Below are 27515 nucleotides of genomic sequence, written 5' to 3' on the forward strand. Positions count from 1 at the left end.
CCCCCCCCCCCCCCCCCCGGGGGGGGGGGGGGGGGGGGGGGGGGGGGGGGCAGGGAATGGGAGTTACAGTCAGTTCCTCACAGGTTGTCTCTGCTGTTTCATCCTCTTCAGGGGCAGGACTCCTCACACTCTTCCCCTGCTTCAGCATGGGGTCCCTCCCACGGGAGACAGTCCTCCATGAACTTCTCCAATGTGGGTCATTCCCATGGGCTGCAGTGTTTCACGAACTGCTCCAGCATGGGTCCCTTCCACGGTGTGCAGTCCTCCAGGAGCACACTGCTCCAGTGTGGGTCCCCTGCAGGGTCACAAGTCCTGCCAGAAAATCTGTTCCATGGGCTCTTCTCTCCACAGATCCGCAGGTCCTGCCAGGAGCCTGCTCCAGCGCGGGCTTCCCATGGGGTCACAGCCTCCTTCGGGCATCCACCTGCTCTGGTGTGGGGTCCTCCCTGGGCTGCAGGTGGATATCTGCTCCACTGTGGACCTCCATGGGCTGCAGGGGGACAGCCTGCCTCACCATGGTCTTCCCCACGGGCTGTGTGGGAATCTCTGCTCTGGCACCTGGAGCACCTCCTCCCCCTCCTTCTTTACTGACCTTGGGGTCTGCAGGGTTGTTTCTCTTACATGTTCTCCCTCCTCTCTCCGGCTGCAGTTTCTGTGCCTGCTGCAACTTTTTTCCTTTCTTAAATATGTTATCACAGAGGCGCTACCACTATCGCTGATGGGCTTGGCCTTGGCCGGCGGCGGGTCTGTCTTATTGCTGGCTGACATTGGCTCTGTCGGACATAGGGGAAGCTTCTAGCAGCTTCTCACAGAAGCCACCCCTGTAACCACCCCCCCAGCTACCAAAACCTTGCCACACAAACCCAATATACAGGAGCAGAACTTTCTTAAACTGACTTCACCATCACTCAGTCTGCCATTTCACTGTATCCATGATAGGCTGTGAACCTGTGCCAGCTGTATCAAAACTTCCAATGCCAAATGTGTTGGTGGTTCAGACCTGGAGAAATTTGAACTAGGAGTTTTTGACTGGAAGCCTCCCACTCCCCCTTTGGGGAAAAGAAAAAAGCCACCAAAAACCCCCACTTTACACAAACATTATTCTTGATAAATGCTATTCTTCCAGTGTTATTTTGCACCCTTCTGGCTCAAGTTACAGTAGTCATCTCAGCAAATTGTTGCAGATTCTTGATGTTTTTCTTGCCTATTCTAATTTCAGAGAAGGATTGAAAAATTATTCATCCTAGAATTTAGGCTTTAGCAAGTTAGCTAGTGCTGAACTGCTGAGTCAAATAGATTTTTTGTTTATTTACAGGAATATTACTGCATTTAAGGAAAACTTTTCTCTCTGAAGCAGCTCTCACAGTAAGAGGGATATTGAGACAATTAAATGTAGCTCTTTACCCTGTATTTTGCTGTCTCTTGCATATGCTAAAGCCCAGTGTAAGTAATTATTGGAGAGTATATTGGGCACATTTTTTCCATGGAAATTCCACCAAAAGGTGTTTGACCAACCCTACTACTTCTTTAAAAGTGATGTTATAAAGCATAAAATACATACACAGGTTGATTTTACTTTTTAGAAGTACTGTTTACAAAATTAGCATTCATTAAAGATAAAGCTGGGATTAGCTGATGTTTTCCAAACAGTAGAACTAAGTGTAATCAAAGCAAAGCAGACAGCAGATACGCTAGGTCAGCATGATTGGGTAAAGTTTTAATAAAGTTTTCAGATTTATATAATTTAAGACTTCCTCTCCACAAGTTTGAGGATACAAAGTGTGGAAATGTGGAGAGTTACACAAATGTGTTAGTAAGTGGCATTTTGGAGCTGTCACTGAAAGGAGATGAATTCGGACAGAAGACTGAGGAAGAGGAATTTAAGCCGCAACAAGGAAGGAGGACTTAGAAGAGGGGAATATATGCATAAGGGTGGAAGATGTAGCATGTGGAATGAGGACACTGATGGGGTAATGGGGTTGAAGTGCAGAAAAGTTTTGAGTACAAGCTCCAAGTTATTGTCCCTTACCTTTCATGTGAGTTGGAGTATGGGAGGAGGAGCCTTAGAGATTACTTATTCCCTTTTCTTGATTCTGGGAGTTGGTTTGAGTTTTGGTTTTGAGGGTTTTTTTTTTTGAGATGGAGTGCCTGCATTCCTAGGTTATCAGCATTGTTGCCCATTTTCTCATGCGTAATTGGGATGCTGACTGCCAGTGGAGCTGTGTTGCACACTGTAAGTATGGATGTTGTTAATTCCTTGGTAGCTGGGGAAAACTTTGTGGAAATTGGAAGAGCATGGAGTGACAGCAAAGGTTTGGGGTGAGTATTGAAAAATGTAAGAGAGGAGAGGAATGTCAGGTCTGTACAGTGAGAGATTTTGGTGGACTTTATTCTTGCAAGGCTGACACATGCTGCTTTTATTTGTCCCTGCTGACCTGCATGCTTGTTCTTTTTATAGTTTCTCTCAGCTTCTTTGCTTTCTTGTAAGAAAATTGGCTGAAATTAGAGGTCTGGAATATGTTGGGTCAACAGAGAAAGAAGGAATGAAGAGCTGGTATGCAACCTGTGCAAATAATACGGCAATGGGCAATCTGTATGGCAGTCGTAGGCAATCCTAACATCCCAAACTTTCTAAATGTAAGCTATTTCTTTCCTTTCTGCAGAAGTTTGTTCTGAGATGTAATCATCACTTCTCTGTCTCCCGTTCCTGGAGATGGTTGTCATGTATGTGCCCAACTTGCCAACAGCCTCGATGGCAAGAAGATGCCCTTCAAGATAATCACTTCTTGAGGCAGCCCTCAAAATTCAATGTTATACTGGGCACATGTGAGCCTTCAGAGTGTGTTTGTATGAGACACATGCACATTGTATACGTTGTATCTCAGCCAGGCTGTTGCAGGATTGTATTATGCTATACAACACCCTTGGTCTTAGAAAGTAATTAAAATGTGTTCTGATAAATGCTGGGGTTTGTATTAAAGGAGTAAAACAGAAATCACTAATACGTTACCTTAGGACAAGGTTATGTGCACAATGGATTCTAGTGCAGATTTGTACTGCAAGTAAATTTTGTTCAGGCAAATTTGTGAGGGAATTCTTCTGCTTTCTTATTGGAGATTATATACTGTTCTTCTTTTGGTCTCTTGGAGGATTGAGCTGAATCTGCTGCGTCTTCTCAGGGTGGATGCAGACAACATAATGCACCTGCAGACAACATAACGCACCTGCTGCTTGCTACTGCAATTTTCGGTGGTGAAAGCGATATACAGTGCATGACTGGTTTGGCAGAACTGAAGCTGGTTCATTGCTTCCTGTTAAGTAGAATCTAAACCATGTTGCTTTAAAAAAGCAAATCAAGTATCTCTGTCTTCAGTCAGTCTCACCTGTTTCTTATGGAACTCCCCTTACTTTGATCATTCCTGTGTTCTAGTGCCGTATTCTAGAATGATACGAGGCATAACTAGTTAAGCATAACTTACCAGTAATGACATTTTCTGTATTGAGTATGTGTCCAAAGGAAGGTCTGTGCAGAGGCAGTCAGCTCAGGCCTTCACTGCTGTAGTTTTTCAAAGGCAACTTTACTTAGCTCTGGTTTAGCTCTACCAGTAACAAATAATGATAATGGGAATTCTATTCTGGAAGGTGTTTCTATAGTCACTGGCATTTTTAGTGTTACGTTGCGTTTATCTGCTGAAAGCAGCATGAGGTGAGGAAAACTGTTGAAAACATCACTGCTGGGAAAATCTTTGTTTACACTGGTTTATACTTTGGTTCATGTCGTTACTAAAGTTGGAAAGGGCCAGAAATCCAGACACTTTTATTAAGAAATTCCTGGCACTGTTTTTTATGCAATGTTTGTTTAGCTGCTTCTCCTCTACAAAGAAAGGAGGACAGCAGCAAATCTGGGATTTCTTGAACTTCTCTCTGTTTTTCCACCTTCCAAAATAGTGCTTTATGAAATGTATTTTTGAGTTGAAAATTTCCCTTCCAGATAATGTAAATATAGAGTGTGTTATTGGCAGCTGGGATGAGAAATTAAATGCAGTCAATACCCTCCCCTTTCTTTAGTAACTAAAGAGAATTGAAATATTTGGAACAATTGTTCTTCTAGTTTGATTTTTTTAATTGATCCATCCAGCCCAAGTCTCATATGTTAAGCAGAGCAGAGTCACTTGACTTTCTGTAGCTGAGATTAAAATTCCCTGATTGATGGGCTTGCACTCTTTCTTCAATTTACAGAGACGTTCACCGAGTCTCCGCTCTGAGTCTTCACTGGAACAGAGTTTGCGGATTACTGTTGGTAATGACCGGTATTGCATTGGCACACCAGAGCGAAGGAGGCTGCCTGATAGACTGGGCTCACCAATTGATAACCTGAGTGACAGGTATGGTCCTCTGTAGATGGGGATTCAAGTGTATGAAACAGTAAGAACGTGGGAATGGCTGTACTGGGTGAGACCAAACATCTAATTAGCCCAGTGAATGCCTAGGGAATGAGGGTAAGAGGGCAAGCATGTAGTGATGCTTCCCTGGAATACTCCTCCAGCCTCCAGCAAGTTGTGGTGCAGGGGATTCCTGAACAAAAGTCGCTGCCTGTGTTCATAGTGATTCTGTAAACAGATATTTCTTCTCTGATTTTTGTCAACTGCTTCTAAAACCCCTATAAACTAAAAGTGCCCAGAGTATATTGCAGGACGGAGCTGCTTCATTTGACCTTTCATAGCTTCAGCCACTGTCTTCCATTTCTTATGAACCTACCTAGTCTGACTGAAAGGAAGTTTGTTTATGGATAGTGTAAAGCTTCAACTTCCTCATTTATTGGGAGAAATAATCTACTTTCCTGATTTTTGAGAGTAGTCCAGAAGAAAGCTCTAGTGTAGCTTGAAGAAAATTTATTATTTTGACTTTAAAAATGCTGTGGAAGAGAGGTGAACGTAGTCAGACAGTCTCATATGTGATAAAATAAGTGTTAGAATTCTTAGGGTCCTTTGATTGGAATTGGAGAGAAACATAGTTAATGAAGAGACATCTTTTATATTCAAAATACTGCTGTGAACAGTGAAGTATAAATATTAGTAGATACTGTTTGGAAATCCTTGCCTTCAGTAGGAGAACAGGTAGAATCTGGCAAAAGAAGTAAAATCAGAAGACTCTGTGCAAATAAAATTGTTTTCTTTGTCTTGAATTGCAAAGTTAAAGATGGCATAGTTTGTGCCCCAGAGCATACAATTGCAGTTTCAGGTCAGGGATAAGCATCCAGAACAAAAAAAGCATTGTAACTTCCATTTTTGATACAAATATCCCCAACTGTTTAAAAAAAAAAAAAAGGAGAAGAGAGAGAGAGGAAAAGAGGGAACTGAGCAGAATAAGTGAATTTCCTGTCTTTCTCAAGTGTAAGGTTAAATTTCAGCAGGTGTGGAAAACCCAGCGAGAGTTTAGTTTTCAGTGCTGTCACTTTTACGCCTTTATCTCAGTTCTCCTGGGATCAGTGTTCAATTTGTAAATCCCCTGTGCAGCCTGAAGGGAGAGTACAGTGGTTGGAAGGAGCAGGAAATGGTATGTAGGAGAACTGGCACTGCTCTGGCAAATTAAGAACATGTGGGGCGGGGGTGCGTGTTTGTCCCATTGCTTCCTTTTCTCCAGTGAGGTTTTATATTTGACCTGTTTTGTGGTTAGGATGCATGGTTAGAAGTAAAATCAGGTACAGTGGAGTTTATTTTAACGTAAGAGTGAAAATGACAAAGAACTTTCACTTTATCTCTGTTACAGGACCCATAGATGTAAAAAAAAGGTCAGAATAGACTCCTGAGAAGGTATAAAAGTGACAGATGAATCAGAATGAGAATAAGAGAAAGTGAGACTGTGTAGATCTCAGTTTTTAAGTGATTTCCCATATATTTGTAGCATAGGTATGCAAGAACTCCATGTGGTTACATTTTTTTTTTTTTCCCCTTGTGCTGGCTGCACTTGTCTAAGCAGTGCCCACTGTCCAGAAGCTTAAAGTGTGTGACAACCTAGTCATCCCTTAGCTTTTCCTAAGTCTTCTAGGTACTATTTCTGACTTCCAAATTTCTTCAATGTTTAGCCATTTTAGTTGTTTTTAAAAGACACTTTGTGTTTGGTTAAGGACATTGTTTGTCATATATTTTTTCATCATGTATTTTTTTTCCCCCCTGAGAGGCTACCCTGGTACTGGGACACTGACCTTATATCTATCACTGGGCTTTAAAGTAGCCCTTATTGTGAATCATTGGGTTTAATACTGGGCATACCACATTCTTATTTGGCATGTGGTATGTTCTCATTTAAAAAAAAAAAAAGGAGTGTTTTCTGAAGATGTCTTTTCAAATTTTGAAGTAATTGGAGCAAATAATTCTGAATTTAGTTATTCTTAGCTATTTTTGCTAACTACTCCACTTAGAGATTTCCAGCAATCACTTTTACAAATTATTTTCTGTAATTTGCAGGGCCTTGGGATGGTAGAGAGGTTCATTAGCCTATAAAAGAAATAAAATACCAAAGGATGGAAATCAGGGATGCTTTTGGATTCTCCTGCAGCAGTGGATTTTGAGGATGCCCCAGGAGAATTTCTAAGGGTGCATGTCCACGTGCAGGTTGGTCCTAAAACATCTGTAAGAACTTGCCCCAGGTTTCTAGGGCAGCTGGCCTCCTGCACATGTCTAAGTAAGCATACTGAATGCTGCTGGCCTGTGACTTCAAGGTCACCTAAGCAGCTTCAGTCTTCTACTTCAACAGATTAGTATTTTTTTGTCTTCCAGAATCTCAGTCTGTCAAAGTGAAGAATATATCTTATCCCTCTCCCTGCCTTCCATCTCTCCCTCTGTCAGTATTTTTAAGACATTCTACTACTATCTGAGCTGGCATAAGCTACACAGAGAATCCCACCAATTCTTTCATCTAAGGTTAATTCAAAAGATAAGACTGTATCCTTGCAGAGACTTGGTCTGTGTTAAGCTGTGCTCTAAAATAGCATTTTTTTTTTTTGGCATAATGTCAAGAGTGACAGTTGGCTTGAGTATGAACAGCTCATCTGACTTCCTGTTCAAAGACTATGTGTTAAGGTGGAGTCCTGTTGGTTGCTAACAGCAGAATACCATTATTTCTGTTTCTGTGTATGTGAATAAGTATACCAAAAAGTAAACTTACTTTACACTAGTTGTAGTTCTCTGAAGCATCATGTCTATGTAGTCTGTGGTCTGTTCTCCTTCTCTGAAACTGCAAATTCCAGTAATTCATGGATTCTGTGTTCGTGAAGGAATTGGGATGGTCACAGTGGTACCACCTTGTATCTTCTCTCAGGGATGCAATAGCCTGCAGTGGACATTGCTGGCTAAAAGCACCCAAACTAGTTAAGAGGGCCATATCTCTCTGTTGGACTGTATTCACAGAAAACATATTTCAAAGGGTCACGGTTTCTGTAAGGCAAATAATCCTTTTCCTCACACCTGAATTTAATCTTCGGGTTTTAAATTTGCATCTTAGCTGTTCAGAGTGTATTTGGAACATCTTTCTAGTTGTAAATATAGTAGGTTTGCTGTTTCTTTCTTTCCAAAGTGTGCTTAAATATTCCTTCTGCTTTGTCACTGCGGTCAGAGCACTTGAATTGTAGGTGACACCTGACAAGCATGCATGCAAATTATTTGCACAAAAATCTGCTGAAGCTGTGTGGTGAAATACATCTGTTACTCCATCAGATGCATTCATGCAGCTTGTATAGGTTTAGCAGGCTCTGAGAAAAGGTGACACTGGAGATAGACATAGCTTTATGAAATTTACCTATATGAAATTTAATTTTAGCTACTTTTTAGATATTTTTGTGCTTTTGGAGGGGGTGGATGTGTATAGTTTGCTGGAAACTGGGAAGATACCATCTAATACTGTGGGTCCTGATGTATGCCGTATTTGCCTTATAAGAAGTGTTGGACTGATAAAGCGTCTAATAACATACGAAATGCTTTGCAGTGATGCACGTTAGAGATAAAGTGATGTTTTGTGCTGGTTTTGTTCTTAAGTATGCATGTGTAAACTATGAAAATACTCAAGAAAAAGACCTTGTCTGTTTACGTCTGTTATTCTTCAGCCTAGTGACTTTAAAAACTGGGGCTGTAATTTATCGCAAATTTTTTTGAAGATGTCATCTGGCATGACTTGACTTGTCCTTTCTCAGATCTACGGAGGGACTTTTCTGAGTAGGAGGAGGTGATTTTTGAGGATTGAGGCAATCATACATAGTTTAGCTCAAGTCGATGTTTTGATTGCTCAGGAAAGACATTTTTCTGTGTTTTCCGTCCCATTGATTTCACTTAAGGAGCACATTTGCGTCCCATTCTTGGAGGATCTTGCTAGGTTTCTGGAATACCTGTGAGTAAAACCAGCAGCTTGTAATTTTAAACATTTGGTTTGGTTTGTTTCTGCCTGATCTAAAGAACAGTCCCAGAAGAGTTTTTAGGGCTGGGGAAAAAGGCCTTAGTTAAAACAGTACTCTTAATTGGATGTGTGTGTAGGAGTTGGTCCAAAAGAAGATACTCCAAGAGATGTAGTTATTCTGGTGTTGTGCTAGTTGCATGCCCACTGCGTGTGTAATAATGCAGGGGCTGACACAAAGGAATGGTACTATTACATTTACTATCCCTGGTTCATAGATATATTATGAAAAACTGTGCTTCTTTTTGGGTATAGCCGTTCATGTGATTAGTGACAGTCCTGTCTACAGATTGGTTGCAATAGAAAATGTGGCTAGAATTTGTGGTCCTTGTCTACAGCTGAAGAGAAAAAGATCTTGTTGCATTTACCAGTGTGAAACTGAATTATACCTTGAATAATTCATATGAAATGTGACCTTGGCATCTTGCTGGGAGAGGTGAGGAAAGGGATTGTGGTCTGAAATATGATAGTAAGCTTTTTTTAAAACGTGTAGTCTTTCTCCTTCACAGAAATAAATCCATCCTATCAATTTTTCAAGGCTCTCCTTCTGCAGTAAGAGTTGAATTGTTCACGTCACTGTGTTTGCAGGTGACTTCCTAGGAGGGATGTGTAGTACCATTAAAAATAAGACTCCCTCTCTCCCCTGCCCTTTAAGTCCATAAAATGTTGCTTCTGGTTAGTGATGGAGATGTTATTCTGAAACCGATTTGGAAATTTCTTACTCTTGAGTACAAGTAAGACTGTTTACTCTGACTCAAATACTTATGTTTATTCTATGCTTCTCTTACACAGGGATGATATGGCTGATGGTCCAATATTCACTAGAGGCCTCTCATGTCCTCGAGGCCTTGAGAGATACCCATCGCATGAAGATCAACCTTCAAGTCCCTTCATCATGAGACATGATGAAGACTACCGCAACCGGGATGTTTTCCTCCATCGTTCAGATTATAGTCCGCATTATGGTCGTCGAGAAGAGCTGTCTCGTGGATCTGATAGAGATGGTGACAAACTCAGGAAATCCTCCTACCCATTGAGGCCAGAAGAGAGGGGACGAGAAATAAAGCGTCCACGGTACGAAAAGGATGAGAAGATGCATGGTGTGAGTGGAGAGCATCAGGGTTTCTCATCAGGAACACGAAACTATCGCAGACGAAGCCACAGCCGCAGCAGAAGCCCGAGCCCATCATACCTGAATGAAGAATTCCGAGAGCTTGACCGTGCAAGGAGGAAAAGAGAAGAAGAAGAGCGTAGTAGAAACTTAAATCATGATGTTTCAGGCAGTGGTTATGTGATCCCCGGCTTGACTAACACACTACAGACTTCTGATCCTCGGTATATGTATAGGCCTGAGGAAATCCCATCCATGCCCAAAAAATCTATTTTGAAGAAACGAGTGGAGATGGAAGTAGAGTCTCCTATTCAGGTTTGATCTCTGTCTCTCTGTCTATATGTTTCTGCTTTCCAAAATAGTCACTTCATGATACAGAATGTTAGTTTGATTTAAAAAATGGAAAAGCCAAATCTTTACATTTTCCTGTCTTTGAGAGGTCAGGTATCTTTTTACAGGTTTGCAGTTAGGATTGCATTAGAAACTTCAATAGGTGAAGGCATTTAATCAAGAATCATACATATATAAAATCTGAGGCAGAATAAAATGTCCTTGTTGAAATTCAGCCCAGGATGCTGAGATCTGGGCCAGCTTTTATAGAAAAGCTGAGTCTTTTTGTACCGCAGGCAGGCAGGACATTGATCAAAGCTCTCTGCCTGTCACAGTGCCTCTTTCTTGTCTTTATAGACTTAGAGAACTGCCTAATGCATCATCAGTACCTCTGGCTGAAAACATCTTCAAGCTTCCTTAATTTTTTCCCTTTGGGCTGTAGGCTGGGATCAACCCTACTTAATTTTTACCAAGCTGTACCAATTGAGTCTCAAAATTAGAGCAATGGAAAGATAAGTGGTTGCAACCACTGTGATAAATTGACTTTTTGCATGTTTTAGTCCATCACTTTTGATCTGCCTGTGGTACTCATCAGTGTTGGTTTGACAGTGACATGTTTATCTCAGGAGGTGCTCCAATACTGAGGATCCCATTCTATACCTATTATTGGAAATCCTATTTAACATGGCATTAATTATGCATATCTGAAGAAGTGACTGGTGATAACCCCAGTGCAGTTGTTTTTACCGGTCTGAAGGTGTTGAAATCCTATTTGTCTGTGATTAAACTGAAAGCATAGCCAAAATTATGTTACGGGGTTTCAATTTAAAAGTTTCAGTTCTTATGCTTGCAAAAAATTAATGAAATATAATTGTGAATTTGTGTATTCTCTGAGATAAGCATTCATTGCTGGACATGACATTCTGGAATCATTAGGCAACTTGTTTTGTAATCTCCTGTGTTCTCTTTCAACTGTATATTGTTTTTTCTAACTCTTTTCTTCAGCTGTGAACTCAAGGAGAAATTAACATGTTCGTTCGTTTGTTCTGTGAAGCGCATAGTCACCTCAGAAGGTGCTGTAGTAAGTAGTAACTTCTCTCTCTTTCAGCCTGAGGGCTTTTCAAGCAGTTCAGCTCCCAGCAAGGATCTTCCTCTTCTTTCTAGTCATTCGTCTTTGCCCCAGAGCAACAACACGGCTCCTTTTGCCTCTGAAGTGGAGAACTTTCTCAAACGGTTTAACAAAGACTCTGTTGTGGAGTCTGCAAACAAGGAGTTGCACGATGGTTTATATGAGTGGAGCCCGTTTTCTGGGGCTCCCAAAGATGCTTTCACATTTGAAGAGAAGTTTGGAAGCTTCTTAAGTCACAAGGAAAAGTTAGAACCCAAGTCAGAGCCTGCTGATCGCCACTCCGACTTTCTGCTGCCTCACGAGAGGGCCAGTCAGGATGGCAGTGGTTTTTCCCGAATTCTAGGCATGATGGCTGATTCTGTCAGTGCTCAGGAGAAGAGGAGGCGTAGTTTTCCTGACATTGAGGATGAAGAGAAATTTCTTTACGGTGATGAGGATGAAGACACCAAAACTGAATCTCTCCCTATTCAGAAGCCTCCAGTGAGTTGTTGCAATGAGATAATAAACCAGAAAGTGAGCCCACCTCCTTCTTCTGCTCCAGCTGTCAAGCTGGATTCTTTAGAAGAACCTAATGCTGAGTATGCGAAGATCCATGACTTACTCAAAACCATTGGACTTGACATTGGCGTTGCTGAAATTGGAAAACTGGCTGTTCGTACCCAGGAACGTCTTCATGGCAAAAAGTTAGCATCTCGTTCTCCTGATCGTCGCTCTTCAGATCCTCGCAGACTGGACCCCTGGGACTTGCGTCGCAGCCGGAGTGATACTCGTTCTCCTGAGTCAGGCCAGCAGCACTCAGCATCACCTCCAGTCTCTTTCCAGCAGTCTAAAGATGCACCCTCTCTTCAGAAATCAGAATATGCTAAGAACAAGCCAGTGGGACAGGATATACCTCCACGTCCACCAGAACAGCCTCTTCCTTCTGTGTCTCTCATTCCCTCAGTTCCACCAGCTCCTGCTAGTTTGCCGCCTACACCTACTTCTGTTTCCCAGTACCAAATTCCCAGTTATTCCCAGTTCACTGCCACTCAAATGCCCCAAAACTATCCACCTCCCACAATGGCTCCTCCAGGATATGATGCATATGGGCACTATATGGCATATGCAGCCCCTGGCTGGACCATGTACCCTCCTGCCCAGCAGCCTAATCCTACACTGCCAGAAGCTCACGGTCTTCTTACTATGGCCATGTCAGCGAACCCCACACGTCCCAACCTCCGGGTGATTGAGACAGTCTCTATGGGAAAGGATGTCCCTGATTTAAAAAGAGATGGTTCTGTGCTCGTTCATGTCCCTACCACTCCTGCTCATTCCAAAGTGCCCCTTCGTCTGTCTTCACACCCTCTCAAAAATACCACAGAAAAGATGTCGGATGAAAAAAATAGGGCAGCTCAAAAGCAGAAGGTATGTTATCTGTTCTGATACATCAAAATATGTTGGACTGCTTGATTGCTGGGGTAGAAGCTTTTCCTATTCAGGTGCACCTTTTTTTTTCCTGAGTGGCTCCAGTTTAAAAGCAGTTGGAATAAATTTGCTTTTGTTAAAGATTTCTAGGCATTTGTTTGTATTACTCTGTGACAATTTAAAAAAATGTGTTTAAAATTCCCCAAAGTTGTATGCCCATAGTTCTTGGGGCCAGCCAAAATCTTAGAGAAAAAACACCTGGTGGCCACAGCTTGGCTTTGTTCTGCTGACCTTTAGATATTAAAATACCTGAAGAATCTAAATCTATAAATACCTGAAGCAGCGGTATAAAGAAGATGGAGCTGGGCTTTTTTTAGTGGTGTACAGTGGGAGGACAGGAGGCAGTGGGCACAAACTGAAACACAGGAGGCTCCGTGTGAACATGGTACATGGTACAATAATACCATGGTTATACCTATGTTAGACATTCTTAAATATATACTAAAGGATATCATTATTCACAGTTGCATACAATTTTCCCTCTACATTTGTATTAATTATCTCTTATAAGAATCACAAAATCAGAAGAACTTAAGGAAAACTGTTCTTTACTTTGGGCATCTGACACCAGTTTAGGTTATGGGTATTAATGTTTTCCTCTTCTAATTACCTTGGTTTGTATGATAATTAGAGAGTAGTGGTGAAGAACGTATTTTAAAATAGGAAACTGTAGTTGTATAACCATCAAAGGACTGGAAGATTCCTGAGAGTTGTTTGGGTTTTCAAACTGGTGTCCACTCAATCTTTGTTGTTAAAATAAGGGCATAGAACCATAGAACGATTTGGGTTGGAAGGGACCTTTAAAAATCATCTGGTTCCAACCCCTCTGCTGGGGGCAGGGACATCTTTCACTAGACCAGGTTGCTCAAAGCCCCATCCAACCTGGTCTTGAACACTTCCAGGGATGGGGCATCCACAGCCTCTCTGGGCAACCTGTTCCAGTGTCTCACCACCCTCACTGTAAAAAATTTCTTCCTTATGTCCGATTTAAATCTACCCTCGTTTATTTTAAAATGACTGCACATTGTCCTGTCAATACAGGCCTTCGGAAGAAGTCTCTCTCCATCTTATAAGCCCCCTTTATATATTGAAAGGCTGCAATAAGGTCTTCCCAGACCCTTCTTTTCTCCAGGCTGAGCAACCCCAACTCTCTCAGTCTTTCTTCATAAGAGAGATGTCCCAGCCCTCTAATCATTTTCATGGCCCCAACAGGTCCGTGTCTTTCTTGTGCTGGGGGCTCCAGAGCTGGATGTGGTATTCCAGGTGGGGTCTCATGAGAACACTGTAGAGGTGGAGAATCACCTCCCTGGACCTGCTGGCCATGGTTTTTGTGCAGCCCAGAATACAATTTGATTTCTAAGCTGCAAGTGCACATTGCTGGCTCGTACCTAATTTTTCATCTACCTATGGGTATCTGCATTAGAGACATTCTTGCACTGTAGCTGTGCTAATGATACATTGTGTTGGTAGATCTGCTAGTAGAAGAGCACCACATGGCAGGGTCTGGAAGCTTTTCACCTACTCAATTACATCATACTCCTCAGAACAAGTCAGGCCATGGAAGGACGGACCACTGAATCCAAGAGAGGCTCAAAAGAAGTCACTTTAAATTTTTGGCCTAAGATAACCTCTTTGCTTTTTGTTTGAAGTGACTTAGAGAGGAGTACTTACACAAAGTGCTACATCAGCAGATAAGTGAGATTTCACAGCTTGCAGGATTAATTTCTTCATCTGACGTGGTTGAAATTTTGTTTTTAATGAAATTTGGCACTTCTGGAAAAGCTCTGTTGACTGAAGGTGTGTCTCCTGCCATGAAATACCGTGGTAGCTCACCTGTGCATCTTGGCAGAACTTCTAGGGCTTTGTCTGTACTATAGATGTCGTTGGCTTGGGCTTAGTCCACCATTTTTTTGCTGTGATGGCTTGCAGTATAAAAACTGGCATGCTCCAGTTGATGCCCCTATGCTGGCAGAAAACCCAGAGTGAGAGGATGGTGTTTTGGTGGTTATTAAAAACAACACAAAAAACCCAAAAAACTTGTGGCATTTAAGACGTGGCCTAACTCTGTTGGTAGATCCCCTTCCAGGGCTTACTCCAGGCAGGATCTAGGGATCCTGCCAACATTTACATTGCCACAGTAGTAGTGATTCTCTAGGGAAGACAAGGGCTTGGGTCAGTGTAGTGTTCGCCGCATATCAAGGTGCCACGATTAGATCACTGATCAACCCCAGACCAGGGAAAGAGACAGATAGCACACACAGTGTGAGCGCCAACTTCCACCTTTTATTGCGCAGTCAATTCCTTTTATACTAACAAGGGTAGGCGGGATTACAGACACATCATAAGGCTGCGACTAACCCTCTAACTTTCCGTGACATTGCGAGATCTTCCGAACACCAAACCCTACAGGTCAGTTGTTGTTTGTTCAAGGGAGGAGTCAGTAGTAAGCTTTAGGAGCATTGTGAAAGTAAAAATTTGGGATTTGTCTCTTGAAAAATGAAGCTGGAAAGGATATTGAAAGAACTTTTCAGGTTTCATTTTAGCATATTGCCTGGTTTCCTTCTGTGAGAATCAATGAAAACCAGTGAAAACTGAATTTGTGAGCTCCTCATGCCAGTTTACTTTATTGAGCAAGAAAGAAACTTCATCCAGGTGTTTCATTTCAGACAGTTATGCCTGCAAAATATATTTGGTGATACAGTTACGATCAGTTTGAAGCAGAAGTCTAAATAATAGCTGAAATTGGCCAGAGTCAAAGCAGGAGGCAAGGAAAAGGGCTGTGAAGTCTTTTGTCCCTGATGGAACATGCTAGCTGTAGAGATACTGCATGAGCTTTGAAGACCCATTTAGCCTTGATCTTGCTCACCCCTGTAGAAGATAATCAGCTGAGTGTAAGTGCCTTGGGAAATGGTGCAACAAACAAGGCAGTTTTGGGGAATACACTGCCCAAAAGAAAAAAATCACCTTCTTGTAGGGTTGAAGTGTGAGCACTTGATATAGTTACATACAGATGCAGAGGATGAGGTGTATTTGTTGTGTTAAAATACTCAAGAACATTTTGAGAACAGTGAGCAGTGTTCTGTGACTGGCAAATTGAGGTCTTGCTGTCATTCTTGCAAGACTGATTATCTTGTGTTGGGAAGAGAAGAAAATCCAGTCCCCTTCCAATCTGTTTAGGTGATAGAAGAGAGAGAAAAACTGAAGAATGAACGAGAAGCACGGCAGAAGAAGCTTTACTATCTCAAGACTGAGTTGGACAGGCTTCGTAAACAGCAAGGTACAGTGCATCCCCCCCCTGCTTTTTTTTTTCCACTGGGGTGTGTCTCAAGTCCTAGTACCTGCTAGGAGAAGTGAAGACCAAAATATTAATAATAGTCTATAGTTTAAAACTAATATTTTCATACTCCGGGCAATGCAGAACTCTTGAGAAGGCAGTGACCTACTTACTATATTAAAATTAATTATGTCAAAATTTGGCTGTTACACTGAAGCAAATAGTTGCTTTTGCATTTTCTTCGGCAGCTTGATAAGTTAAATGAATTGTACTTCATGTGTTTTAGCACTTCTTTCAAAGAAGTGAGAAATAGCGACTGAAGACAAGTCATCGTGCCTTTCAATTTTTCATGAATCTTATTTGGAGAAGGAAAAGTCCTCTCTAGACAGAGCTAACTTTTTTATTTTTAAAACTTCTGTTTGGTCCAAGTAAATACTAATTTCCCTCACCTTTGGAAAGTGATACTTTCAGGGTAGAATGTACGATTAACTTCTGCTTGTTTGGTCACACAGGGAAATAGTGATTATTAAATTGATTCTCTCTCTTGAGGATTATGGTGCCTCTGTTAGGGGTGTATATTAAGGCAATCCTTATAGAGGTGGATCGTGCAGATTTGGTGATGCTGTACCTGAGAGTCAGGTCTGTCTTTACAACTCCCTAGTCAAGATTTAGCTGTAATATGTTATATTAGTATTTTACTTGTTGCTGGAATAGTTGTACAGATCTTAAGACAATTTTCCTGTTGCATTTCCAACTCTTCTACTTCCTTGATTGGCTCAGGAGAGATGTTGAGGAAAAAACGTCGTGAGAAGGATGGACACAAAGACCCCTTACTGGTTGAGGTGAACAGATTACAAGAGAATATTATGAAGGAGATTTCAGAGCTGCATAAAGAATCTGATGCAGCTGACAAGAAGCAGTCTGAGCTTGACAAAGTGGCACAAATCCTGGGGATTAACATATTTGAAAAACCCCGGAAACCATCCGTGGAAACGAAAGATTCCTTGGAAAAGAACAGCAAGTCAGAAAATGCAAAAGGTCTGGAGAAAACATCTTCCTCCAACAAGGTAAAGTCTTCTGGCTTCTGTGCTAATGATTTTCCCACTAAGAGAAGAGGGCACTGGGGAGGCAGCTGCTCCCAAACCTTTACTAGAAGATCATTTGATGTCATTTGTTATCACATCTCATATGCTGGTTTTGATCGTGCATGCAGGTGAGAGTCAATGCATCCGTGCTTATAATTTCCCTCAGGGTTTGTGCAGTTCAATACCACTTACTGGTTTTGATCTTGGTTTTGCTGAGGTGTTGGATTGAACAGTATCATGAGTGTTTGTAGCTGTTTGGTCTCAGTGCCATACCAGGAGGACAGACTTTTTTTCTCTACAACATTTCTGGCATGGCCTGTCAAGGAGGAATGTTTGTAGCAGCAAAGCTCTCTGCAAGTTTGGAGCATGTTGGTCTTCTCACTGGGTGAATATACTAACAAATCACAAGACTTACATATGATTGTAAGCTTAAAATTATTATTATGTACATGCTATGTGTTTTCTCTTAAGAAATGTCAGTATGCATCAGTATGGTCTCTCTGACGTGGTCTATACTACTGAGTGCTGGATATACTAAAGCAGGTTTCTTGCATTCCAGAAGATAGTTTTTACTTTGGAAGTAGTGTATGATAGTAATGTCTGGAAGGTTATGCATGTATTCAGAAGATTAATTATCCTGCTTTTCAGATGTTTATTCAAATATTTAACAGAAATAGCTGATGGGAAATGGTAGATGGTAGATGCTTTTTGTGCAGACCTTACCGTGTATTTTTTGCAGAGAGGGAAATGTTTGTAGGATAAGAGGTATAAACTACAAGGTCACTCGGATCAGTGTATCCTGTAAACTTTTCCTTATGCTTCATCCTGGTCTGGTTCAGAGAACTCATTAGATGCCGTTCATTTTAAGACTTGCTTTTGTGGTTTGTTTTTGTTGTTTCTTGAAACATCACTGAAGTTTAGTATCCACTTAATTTTACAAATCATTTGCTTCAGTCACCACATTGTAAAGCTAAAGTAGGTAACAATGTCTGTTAAATCCTACATTGCAGTGTTATATTGCTTTCTTTTCTTGCGATATGGCATGTGTGAATATGTTTTTCATTATTTTAACTTTCATTGTTTGTATTGTCCAAGCCCATAATGACTTGATCCCCTTTTCATAGTTCTGTATTTTAACATGGAAAATTCTGAGTTCTAGCCAGGAACATTTAATAATTTCAGATATCTGTAGACACATAGGACACTGCCTTTAGTCTCTAAGATTCACCTTGTAGTTCTGATTGTTAACTTTTTTTTAATGAAAAGAAAGATGGTGCGGGCCTTTTGACACTGAGATTGGTTGACTGCCAACCTAAGGGCAGAAACGTATGCCTTTCTGCTGATTTGCAAGCTACTTTGTAGTCCCTTGCTGCTGAACCTGTGTCTGTGTATTGCAGTTACATAGTCGTTGCAGAGGTGAGCCTTGTTGTACTAAACAGACAGATTGTCCCTTGTGGGCTCTGAAGAGCAGCAAATTATAAAGGCATCTTTGAGCTGGGGTTAAGCACAAACTGGGTTTAAGAGTTGGCTATCACCTATCTATGTGAGAAGCATTGTCTTTTTAAAGTTCTGATTGAGATAGTATTTTTATAGGATATGTTGGGTTGGGTGTATGTCTGTAAATAACACAAACGGTGACACTTCTCAGACATCATGAACATCCTTCCATGCACTTCCTGCAGATCGTAAGTTGATCTTCTCATTGTTTAAGAGAATGTCAGCTTTGCGGTGTTCTTGCAGACAGAATATATGCAACTATTTACTCGGTCACTTCCTACTTTGCTATCAAGAACTAGGTCGTATTGGGATAGTGCTATCTGTGGGGTGCATAGTAGCCTGGGTATCTCTTCATTGTTTGATTTACAATGTATGTTGTGTGGGTTGGTGTTAATAGGAGAGAATCTATCCCTGATTATCAGATGGAATTTCAAGTAAGGCAGATGTTATTTAATAGTTTTGAATCTGCTTAAGTAAATTTGATCAACACCAATAGTGAATAACTTGGAAATCATGCAACCAACTCGGGTCTAAGTTAACATGCTATTCTTTCCAGACTGCCATGCAGATTAGAAATGATAACATAATGGGCTTTCAGCCATTGAAAATGTAACTCAAAACTCAAAATACATCTAGTACTATTGTAATCTAAATTAGCAGGGCTCATTCATGATCTATTTCAGGGATTATTTGTTTTGCTACTCTGCAGTGTTAGTATAGTATTAATTTTGGCTAGAGTCCTGAAATGTATGATGTCTTTCTGTACAACTCAATGTAAGTGCAAATATCACATGCTTAAATCACAAGATGCTTCACCTTATATACTTAAGTAGTTAACAAAACACCATCTTTCTATTAATGCTGAGCAACGAGTCTCCTGGAGAATTCAGGAACTCCCAAATAATCTGATAAAGCTGATTGAGTTAAATACATTTAGTCACCTAATTCTTACTTCTTTTTTCATTCTGCTTTCATCCAAGCTACTTTACAGTAATTTCTGAATGCTTCTAGGGGAACCATTTTAGGTCTTCTGGGCACTGTTTGGCTAGTATGGTAAATTGGAACTATTCAGATCTTTATGTGAAACCCATAAAGTGGGAAGGGTGCATGCCATAGGGAATTTGTTCATTTGGTTCCTTGATTACCTACAACCATCCAGCCATTACATCTGGGAACCTTATTGGAAGCTCTTCACTGCGGCCATGCAGCGTCTTAGTCGGCAATACCAGCTCTCTGAAACAGTGGAATTAGCCGGGGCGCTGAAAAGCAGGTGATAAATTTTTTTTTTTTTTTTCTTGGTGTGTGTGGCTTCTGCTGGAGGCAGGTTCTGAGTTCTAGAGCATTATGTCTGTCCTGCCTTGTCTTAGAGAAGTGTTTCCTTTTGTTCAATTTAGGAATCAAAAACTACTAATGAAAAATCCAGAGGTAGAAGCCCGAAGCCAGCAGAATCCTCTTCACAGTCCTCCAAACATCCTTTCCAGTTGGCCAATATTTATGAGTATTATGATGCAGGGAACCACTGGTGCAAAGACTGCAATACCATCTGCGGGACCATGTTTGACTTTTTCACACACATGCATAATAAGAAACACAGACAGGTATGTTGCAGGCTTCCTTCGCTAAGTGCATTTCATATTGCTCTAAATGTTAACACTAAAACATACATCACAGAACTACATTTTACAAGAGCACCTGAAGTAATAATGAACCCAAGAAGTTGCTTATCAAATTCTTTTTCCCTAATGTTGGACTTGAGCAGTTTGTACAGGTACCAGTGTGTTCTGACTAGTGTAAATGGGGCCTGTGTCCAGTTCACTCGGAAACTAGCGTTTGATATTTGTGTTTCTTATGTTTACCTGTTCTTTGCTATCATTTACATTTTACCCTTTTCACAGGTTATTTTCTCATTATAAATTGCAAAATGGGAGGGGAAGGAGAGGAAAACATAGTTCCTGTAAATATTTGCAAGTTGATTTTAATGTTCAGTGTTCTGAAAGGATGTTAAAAAGGAAAAAGACAAGTGTACTTGCCTTGCTAGTGTAATATATGAGCCTGTATACCTCTGTCACTGTGCAAATAGACCCTGGATCCTTACAACAGACCTTGGGCTTCGAAGACCCAGAGTGAGACCAAACAAGACTCCATAAAACGCATCGATAAGATAACTGTTCCTGCCAAAGGTACGTTGATTTTTTTTAGCTTGGGTATCATCTCCCTTTGCCCTCCAGCACGTTCCAGTTGCTCAGAGAAAGGAATTTCAAAACTTCACCTTGTTAGAAGAGCACATATAGATACTGTATTATTAGGTAAAAGACAAATAATTTAATTTCCTGGTTGTTCTTGTGGAAAAGGTCATGAAGCAAGAATGCAGGAAAACATAGTGTGGTTCCTTCTCTTCGTTTTAGAGTTTAGTTTTTTCTTTTAATACCAGGTGACTTTTTCTTTCTCCAGTATAGTTCTGAAGTGATTTTTGCTAACGTATTAGAATTCAGAACATGACCACAAGAGCTTGCTGTGTTTGGGCAGAACTTGTGCAATACTCCACGCAGTCTTGCAACAGGCTCTTCCATTCAATACATTTTTAGTAGACGTGTCCTTGAAAAGTCACTGATAAGTACTTGGTAGAGCATGGATACAGAGAATCTGAGAAAGCTGTGTGGAAGGGGCTGTAAGTGATTTGAAAATTAATACAAGATTTAAAATCTGAACGTCTAAATAGGCCTGCCAGTGATCAGTCTCAGTTTATATTAATCTGTTACGTACTTCGAGTAGTGCCCACTAAAGGAAAATCTGCAGTGTGTTAGATAACTGCAGCTGGTTCTGTAGGCACAAGGATGTAGTCTTGCTGAACTTCAATGAAAATACTTGCGTTCTTTTTATAAACCAGGTGTTTAGTGTTTGAGCAAACTATACCACAAAGATGGAAAATAGATTAAGACTGTAGGAAATGTTAACCCACTTGAATAGGGGATAGCCTTAATACGATGGAGAGCACTAAAATAATTTTTAAAATCATAGTAATCAAGCTTCTTCAGTTTACATGTTTGCTCCTGGTAGTGGTGTTTCTCGTACTGTAAGCTTAAGGAGACCAGCATTAACTGTTCCGAAAGCAACATGGCTGGAAGTTTTGCTGTTGTTCTTTGATATGTTTATCTGGCTTTGTTAAGAGCTTGGCATTTATTAAGTTTTGTTTCTCTGATCATTTTCTTCGGCCTTTTCAGGCTCTGAGTTTCTGATTCCCATTACTGGATATTATTGCCAGCTCTGTCATGAATTTTTTGGAGATCAAATCTCAGCAGAGCAGCATGTGAAAAGTCATCCCCACAATGAGAAATACAAGGTTGGTAACTGGTGTACCAGGAGTGAGTCATTCCTTGTGTTAGATTCTACTTGTTCTGTCTTCCTTTCCTGAAGAATGACATTTGACTCCTCAGAGTATATGTATTTGGTTATCTTCACTACATTCTACTGAACTAAATAAGCAGAACTTCCCACTACACAGAGACTAATCTTTCATGTGCATGAGGTTGAAATGGTGTTTAAGTCCCAGCGTTGATTTTCAAACTCTTCTGTAAAGTGACAGCACTGCTGCAAGCCACCACTCAATTCACATTAAATTACAGAATGTGGTCTTTGTAGCATCGCGGTTTCTTGGTAGGAAGTTTTCTGCTCTCTTAGTGTTGAGATGGCACCTCCTGAACAAGTCAAAACTGTTACAGAGCTGAATTTATTTATTTCTTTTTCATGGAAACAGTGGCTAAAATTGTGCCATTTATTTCCACAGAAATACATAGATGAAAACCCACTCTATGAAGAGAGGAGAAATCTAGACCGTCAAGCTGGGTTGGCTGTAGTTCTGGAAACAGAGCGCAGGCGGCAGAGTGAGCTGAAACGGAAACTAGTTGAGAAACAGAAAGAAGAGAAGGATGAGAAGAAACCAAAAATAATAAAGAAAGAGGAAGCAAAGAGCATCCCGGAGCTTGGAGAAGGGACTAGTGAAACTCAAGGCAAAATAGATTCTTCTGGGCGAAAAATGGGTATCAAGCTTAAACTGAAGAAGGAAGATAAGAAGGAGGAGAAAAAAGAAGAAAAGAAAGAGGAATCTAAAAAGGAATCACCAAGTCAGACTTCCTTTGGGAAATTCAGCTGGAAAAAGACTGAGAGAGAGGATAAAACCCTGGGAGGAGCTATTCCAAAGGAGGAGAGTACAGAAGGAAACAAAGAGGAGAGCAAGTGTCTGTCTGGGAAACTCCATGTCAAGCCCATTGAAATCAAGCTGTCTGGAAAAACTGTTATTCCACACACTAGCCCATGGACACCAGTTGTTTTCACATCAACACCAGCAAAAATTCTACCTAATCTACCAGTCCCCACCATGATTTTCAGGAAGTCTACTGCTGCAACAGTTAGCAAACCAGCACCTTTGAACACCTTTTTATCCATAAAATCCTCTGGAGCTACCACCAAACCACTGCCTGTAGTAAAAGAAACCAATGCAGATCTTCTACTGCCTCCGGATATCATCTCAAAAGCTTTTGGAGGAGAAGAAGTAATTTTAAAAGGGGCAGAGGAGGATCTGAAAGCAGCAGAGAAAAGTGAGTCTTCTCAAACTTCTGATATACCACCTTCACGCCCTCCTCCACCAGCAGTCCAGCAGGCAGCTGTCATCCCTGCAGATGAAGTAGCTCCAGGTGTGTCTGAAAGTGAACAGACAATGCTGGCAATGCCTGTGAGACCCCCTCCACCACCACCACCTTCAACTGCTTTCAGTGATCAGGCAAAAAAGGTAGAGAAACGAAACTCTTGCTTGGCCACAGCCAATGCTAAAGATCTCTATGATATTTTCTACAGTAGTGGTGGAAAGGGTTCGGCTGACAGCAAGCTTGCAAGTTCTGCACTTCCAAATGGAGAAAGCTCTAACCTAACAAAACCTGCAGACTTATCTGCAAACCCTAGAACAAATAATAGCTCATCTTCCATGAAGGAGGATTCTCAGAACATGGCTACTGAAGTTAGCCAAGTCCACTCAGCTGAGCAAAGCTCAGAGCTGGAGAAAACTGATACTCAGGAGACTTCAATACTTCATATTGAGATGAGCCCTGATGTTGAAAATGGTATTCAGAAAGACGTAGGTCAAAAATTTCAGCTTCCTCTTTCAACAGATGTTCGGACTAAATTGAAAGAAGATTCCTCACAGTGTAATAATCAAGTAACAGGGAGTTGGGTTCTTAGTGAGAATCAGGCTGAAATGAACAAGAAACCACTTCAGTCTCAGCTATCGGAAATGTTGGTCACAGAATTGCCAGAAACAAAAAATGCTTCTGGTATCCAGATGCCTGCAGAAATTGGACTTGTGGATACAGGAGGTGGAGAGCAGGTAGGCGGTCAGGAATTCTGTGTTCTACAGACAACAGAGGTCCAAGAGAAATTTGGACAGGAAGATGCAAGTAAAACTTCCATTACTAACACAAACGTTCCTGGTACCCTGGAGAAAGATGCAGAGATGAAAGACCGGGAAGTAAAAGCGGTAAAGACTGAGCTTAGCTTACACCCAAAGACATTGTTACCTGAAACACAGAATGAAATTAAAAATTTGGAAAATTCCCATTTGGTAGAGGAAAAGTTAAGTGATAACTGTAGAACTCACTCAGAAACTGATAGTCCAGACTTACTCTGTGATTCTCAAAACACCTCAAAAGAAAAACCTTCAGTAGCAGTAATGACAGAACAGAATTCTATTGATGCCTCCTTAAAAGATGTAAAACTGAAAAGTGTAGCTTTGGAAGTATCTCAGCCAGGAGTCCTTGGCGAAGCTCCCCGAATTTCAGAAACCCAAAATAAGATTTCAGAATTGACAAGAAGTCCTGGTGAATGGGACACTTCCAGAAGTAGTAATGGAGAACAGGTCATCACAACCCATTCTTGTTCTGAAAGTGGTTGGGATCTACCAAATACTCCAAATGTAGAAATAAAAACTGGTTCTAATGAAGTTAGTGCTTCAGAATTGACAGAGGTATGGCCAGACACATGTCTTGCCAACACAGGAACTAGAATTAGTGTATTAAAAGGTCAAGAAAAAGTTCGATCTGAACCTTCAGGCCATGCAGTATTAGATAACCAAACCCAAAGGCAAGAAGTTGCATGGTTAGTCAACGCCTGCTCTGCGAACATTGTTGAACTCAGATCCAGTGTAGAATTAGTAGTTGAAGTTGAAAAAAAATCATTAGGACACACCGGATCTGATGCAACATTAGATAATGTTTTTATCAAGAGAGATGCAAAACAAGTAGGGACTGGAGGCTTTTCTAGGGCTCGCTCTGATCTTGTCCGAGAGTCAGTAGTTGGTTTATCAGCAGATTTCCATAGGGACCGTCTTTCAGAAGAAGCTGTCCACTTCCGAGAAACAAAGCATGAGGTTTTAAGAACCTCAGCAGCCAATGACTTTCATGTGAATAGCACTCACTCAGGATTGAACACTGAGCGATCTGAAAGTCTCTCTGCAGATGTTTGTGTGGATAACGACAAAGTTTCTTTGACGTCAGAAGATGTGAAACATAATGAGACTCCCTTCCAGAAAGCAGAGCTCGAGTTTAAAAGCACTGATTTCAGTTTGGGAGATACTAAGGTAAAACGTGAATGCTTCAGCATCCGTACAGTGGGACATTTAAATAAGAATACGGAAGAAGTCTCAAAACTAGAAACTATTGCATCCATTAGGTTGGAGTCCAATAAACTTAAGAAGCTGGCCATTGAAAAAACAGTGGATAAAACAGAGATTACTGATTTTGCTACATTGACTTCTGGTAGTCAGGAAGATAAATTTTGCACACGGATTTCTCAAAAAGATATGCCACAGCTTGGATTGCAGTCCTCAAATACTGACACTACAGAAGTGGTCATGCCAGTTCTAGAAATGCAGGGCATTTCTCCCATGTCTGAGATCCTTCTGCAAGTGAGGGAGAGCAAAGGTGGAGCTGCTGAAATGCTGTCACTGAGTTGTGACGGAGGCAACGCAGAAAGTCAGGCTTCTGGGTGCATGGAAACTTTCCTTCCTGAACTCAAAGAAACACGTGGAAATGAAAGTGGCTCAGGAAGCAAGGGAGCATGCACCATCCAGAGCAAGAAGACTGAGCAAACAGAAACTGCTGACAGTTTGGAAGCTACAACAAATTCAGGAATTGCTGAAAGCTTAGCAGAAAGCCCAGTGGGTTGAAGTGAACCCAGCCAGTCCCAATATTTGAGGAGCCAGAGCTGGGATTATGTATATTGTTTTTGTTTGGGTTTTTGTTCCAGTTGAGGGGTTTGGGTGTATTTTGCATCCTGTGGTAGGACTTGACTAAAGTGAAACTTACATTATCGGAAATCAGACACATACTTTATTCTGTACATAATTGATTGTGTAAAATGTTTTTTCATGTGAATTTTTTTGCCAATTTCTTTTCTACACTCTGCTATTAAAATGGAATCTCTCATTTATAATGCGTGCGTCTTTGTTGTTCATTTTGGGGGCTTTTATTCTTTGACCATTCTTGGATGATTTCCAGCTCACCCTGTTTGTGTCAGTAGCACCATGAGTAGCCCAGCCACTGGGACAAGCTCAAGAACAGCAATTTAGAATTTGAGGAAATGGAGACTTGCAGAAGAGCTAAAACTGAAAATTTCTTTAAACTGTAATGCATGGTTTTGTTTACTTTCATTGTTTGAAATGCAAGAATGTGATTAGAGTTGATTTTGTTTGTTTATCTGTCTCTGTGATTTGTAATTATTGTTGTATTACATCTGTACTTAAGCTGTTTCATTGTATTGTATAAGCACATGTATGGATGCCACATCAATAAGCAAGGGGAGAAAATCTGCCCGACTGGCTTTTGGAGAAGAAGACTAATCGGTAAGGCTCTGTGGCCTGACACCTGGACCAGACATATTGAGGTCACTTACATGATTTGAAATGGGCTTTCTTTCATTGTATTGTGATCCAGTAACTATTTGTGTTAAATCATTTAGCAGCTGACCAGCTCTGAAGAAGCAGAAGATCAGAACCCTGGTGTCAGGAATTGGACTCGCTTCATGTGATACAGACACATGCATGCCTACCCTGAATGGTCCTTGAGCTATCAAAAGCTCTAGTGTGATGGTTCTCATTTGTATAGCTTGTTAAAGACTAAAGTATTAAATGTGTTTGCTTGGATAAATATAACATTTTTATTTGTAAATTGTTTAAAAAATAAACATATGGTGGTCAACAAGACTTTCTTCTCGATTTTCTTTTTTTTCTGAACTCAAGGAAACTGTTTTATTTAAATTAGTTTCTAACTCCTGTAGTAGCTGGTAAAATTGAGAAACTGTAGATGATGAAGATGTTCAACAGTTAGCTTGCTCAGTAAAAAAATTATTTATTCCCAGCTGAAGTCAATGGAAGAACTATCGTCAACATCATCAGTGGAAGTTTGTTTGAAGTCCTGAGCCCTATGTAAAGCTCGAGGTGGGGCATCGGGGTGGGGGAACCCAAGGAGAGTTCATATTTCTGTAATCGCTACCAGCATGTGGACCTCCAGAGGGGGGAAAAAAAATCACCATTTTTCTTCTGTTTCCATGACTGTGTGTGAAGAAGGTATGAAATATTTTTCAGAGTCATTATGGTGGTTTTCATATTAGAAATGTAAGAACTATTTAAGCTGAATTTGGAAATCTAGTATAAATGGTCGTCACCAAAAAAAGGTAATTAAGAAGGGAAAAGGGGTTTGAGAAAGGGTCTTTAAGCTTTTTTTATGATGTTAAGCAGTTACTGCATTGAATATAAGAAGTCTTTGTTAGTATCATTGCCCTACTTTCTTCAAATAACCATTTGCTGTCAAAACCAAAGAGAGCAAGGTTTGACATGCTTTGATACTTTTAAAATGGAGTTGGGTAATGAGTAGAGATTGCTTAAATTCTGGTTTATAAAAAAGTCCTTTGTAGTTGTTTCTTGGTTTTCTTCTGTATTTTTTTTTATTATATATCTGAGTTTATTTGTTTACAGTTGACAGCTAAATTTCCCCCCCCGCCCCCATTTTCTCTCCAATTTCTTCAGTGAAGTGCTTGGTCCCTTGTAAATCCACAGAGGAAGAGGGGAACTGGTTTTCTTGCCTCCTTGTATTGAGGGATATCAGTGCAGGGAAGGGAGATATTAAAGGGAAGGAT

At 40.8% G+C, this 27515-nt stretch overlaps 1 protein-coding gene across 1 annotated transcript in view; it reads left to right on the forward strand.

Annotated features, from left to right (window-relative positions):
* ZNF318 (zinc finger protein 318) overlaps nucleotides 1–26572 on the forward strand; it is a 28696-nt gene extending 2124 nt beyond the window's left edge. Inside the window, exons 2-10 of the mRNA XM_010581208.1 lie at nucleotides 4240–4385; nucleotides 9238–9871; nucleotides 10995–12419; nucleotides 15657–15756; nucleotides 16534–16820; nucleotides 19730–19933; nucleotides 20416–20515; nucleotides 21557–21675; nucleotides 22120–26572. Of these exons, the coding sequence (XP_010579510.1) occupies nucleotides 9245–9871; nucleotides 10995–12419; nucleotides 15657–15756; nucleotides 16534–16820; nucleotides 19730–19933; nucleotides 20416–20515; nucleotides 21557–21675; nucleotides 22120–25548 (6291 nt within the window). The 5' untranslated portion in view covers nucleotides 4240–4385; nucleotides 9238–9244 and the 3' untranslated portion in view covers nucleotides 25549–26572. The remainder of the gene's footprint in view (nucleotides 1–4239; nucleotides 4386–9237; nucleotides 9872–10994; nucleotides 12420–15656; nucleotides 15757–16533; nucleotides 16821–19729; nucleotides 19934–20415; nucleotides 20516–21556; nucleotides 21676–22119) is intronic.
* The last annotated feature ends 943 nt before the right edge of the window (nucleotides 26573–27515 follow it).

This window comes from Haliaeetus leucocephalus, unplaced genomic scaffold (assembly GCF_000737465.1).
Source record: "Haliaeetus leucocephalus isolate CR32 unplaced genomic scaffold, Haliaeetus_leucocephalus-4.0 Scaffold752, whole genome shotgun sequence".
NCBI lineage: Eukaryota > Metazoa > Chordata > Aves > Accipitriformes > Accipitridae > Haliaeetus > Haliaeetus leucocephalus.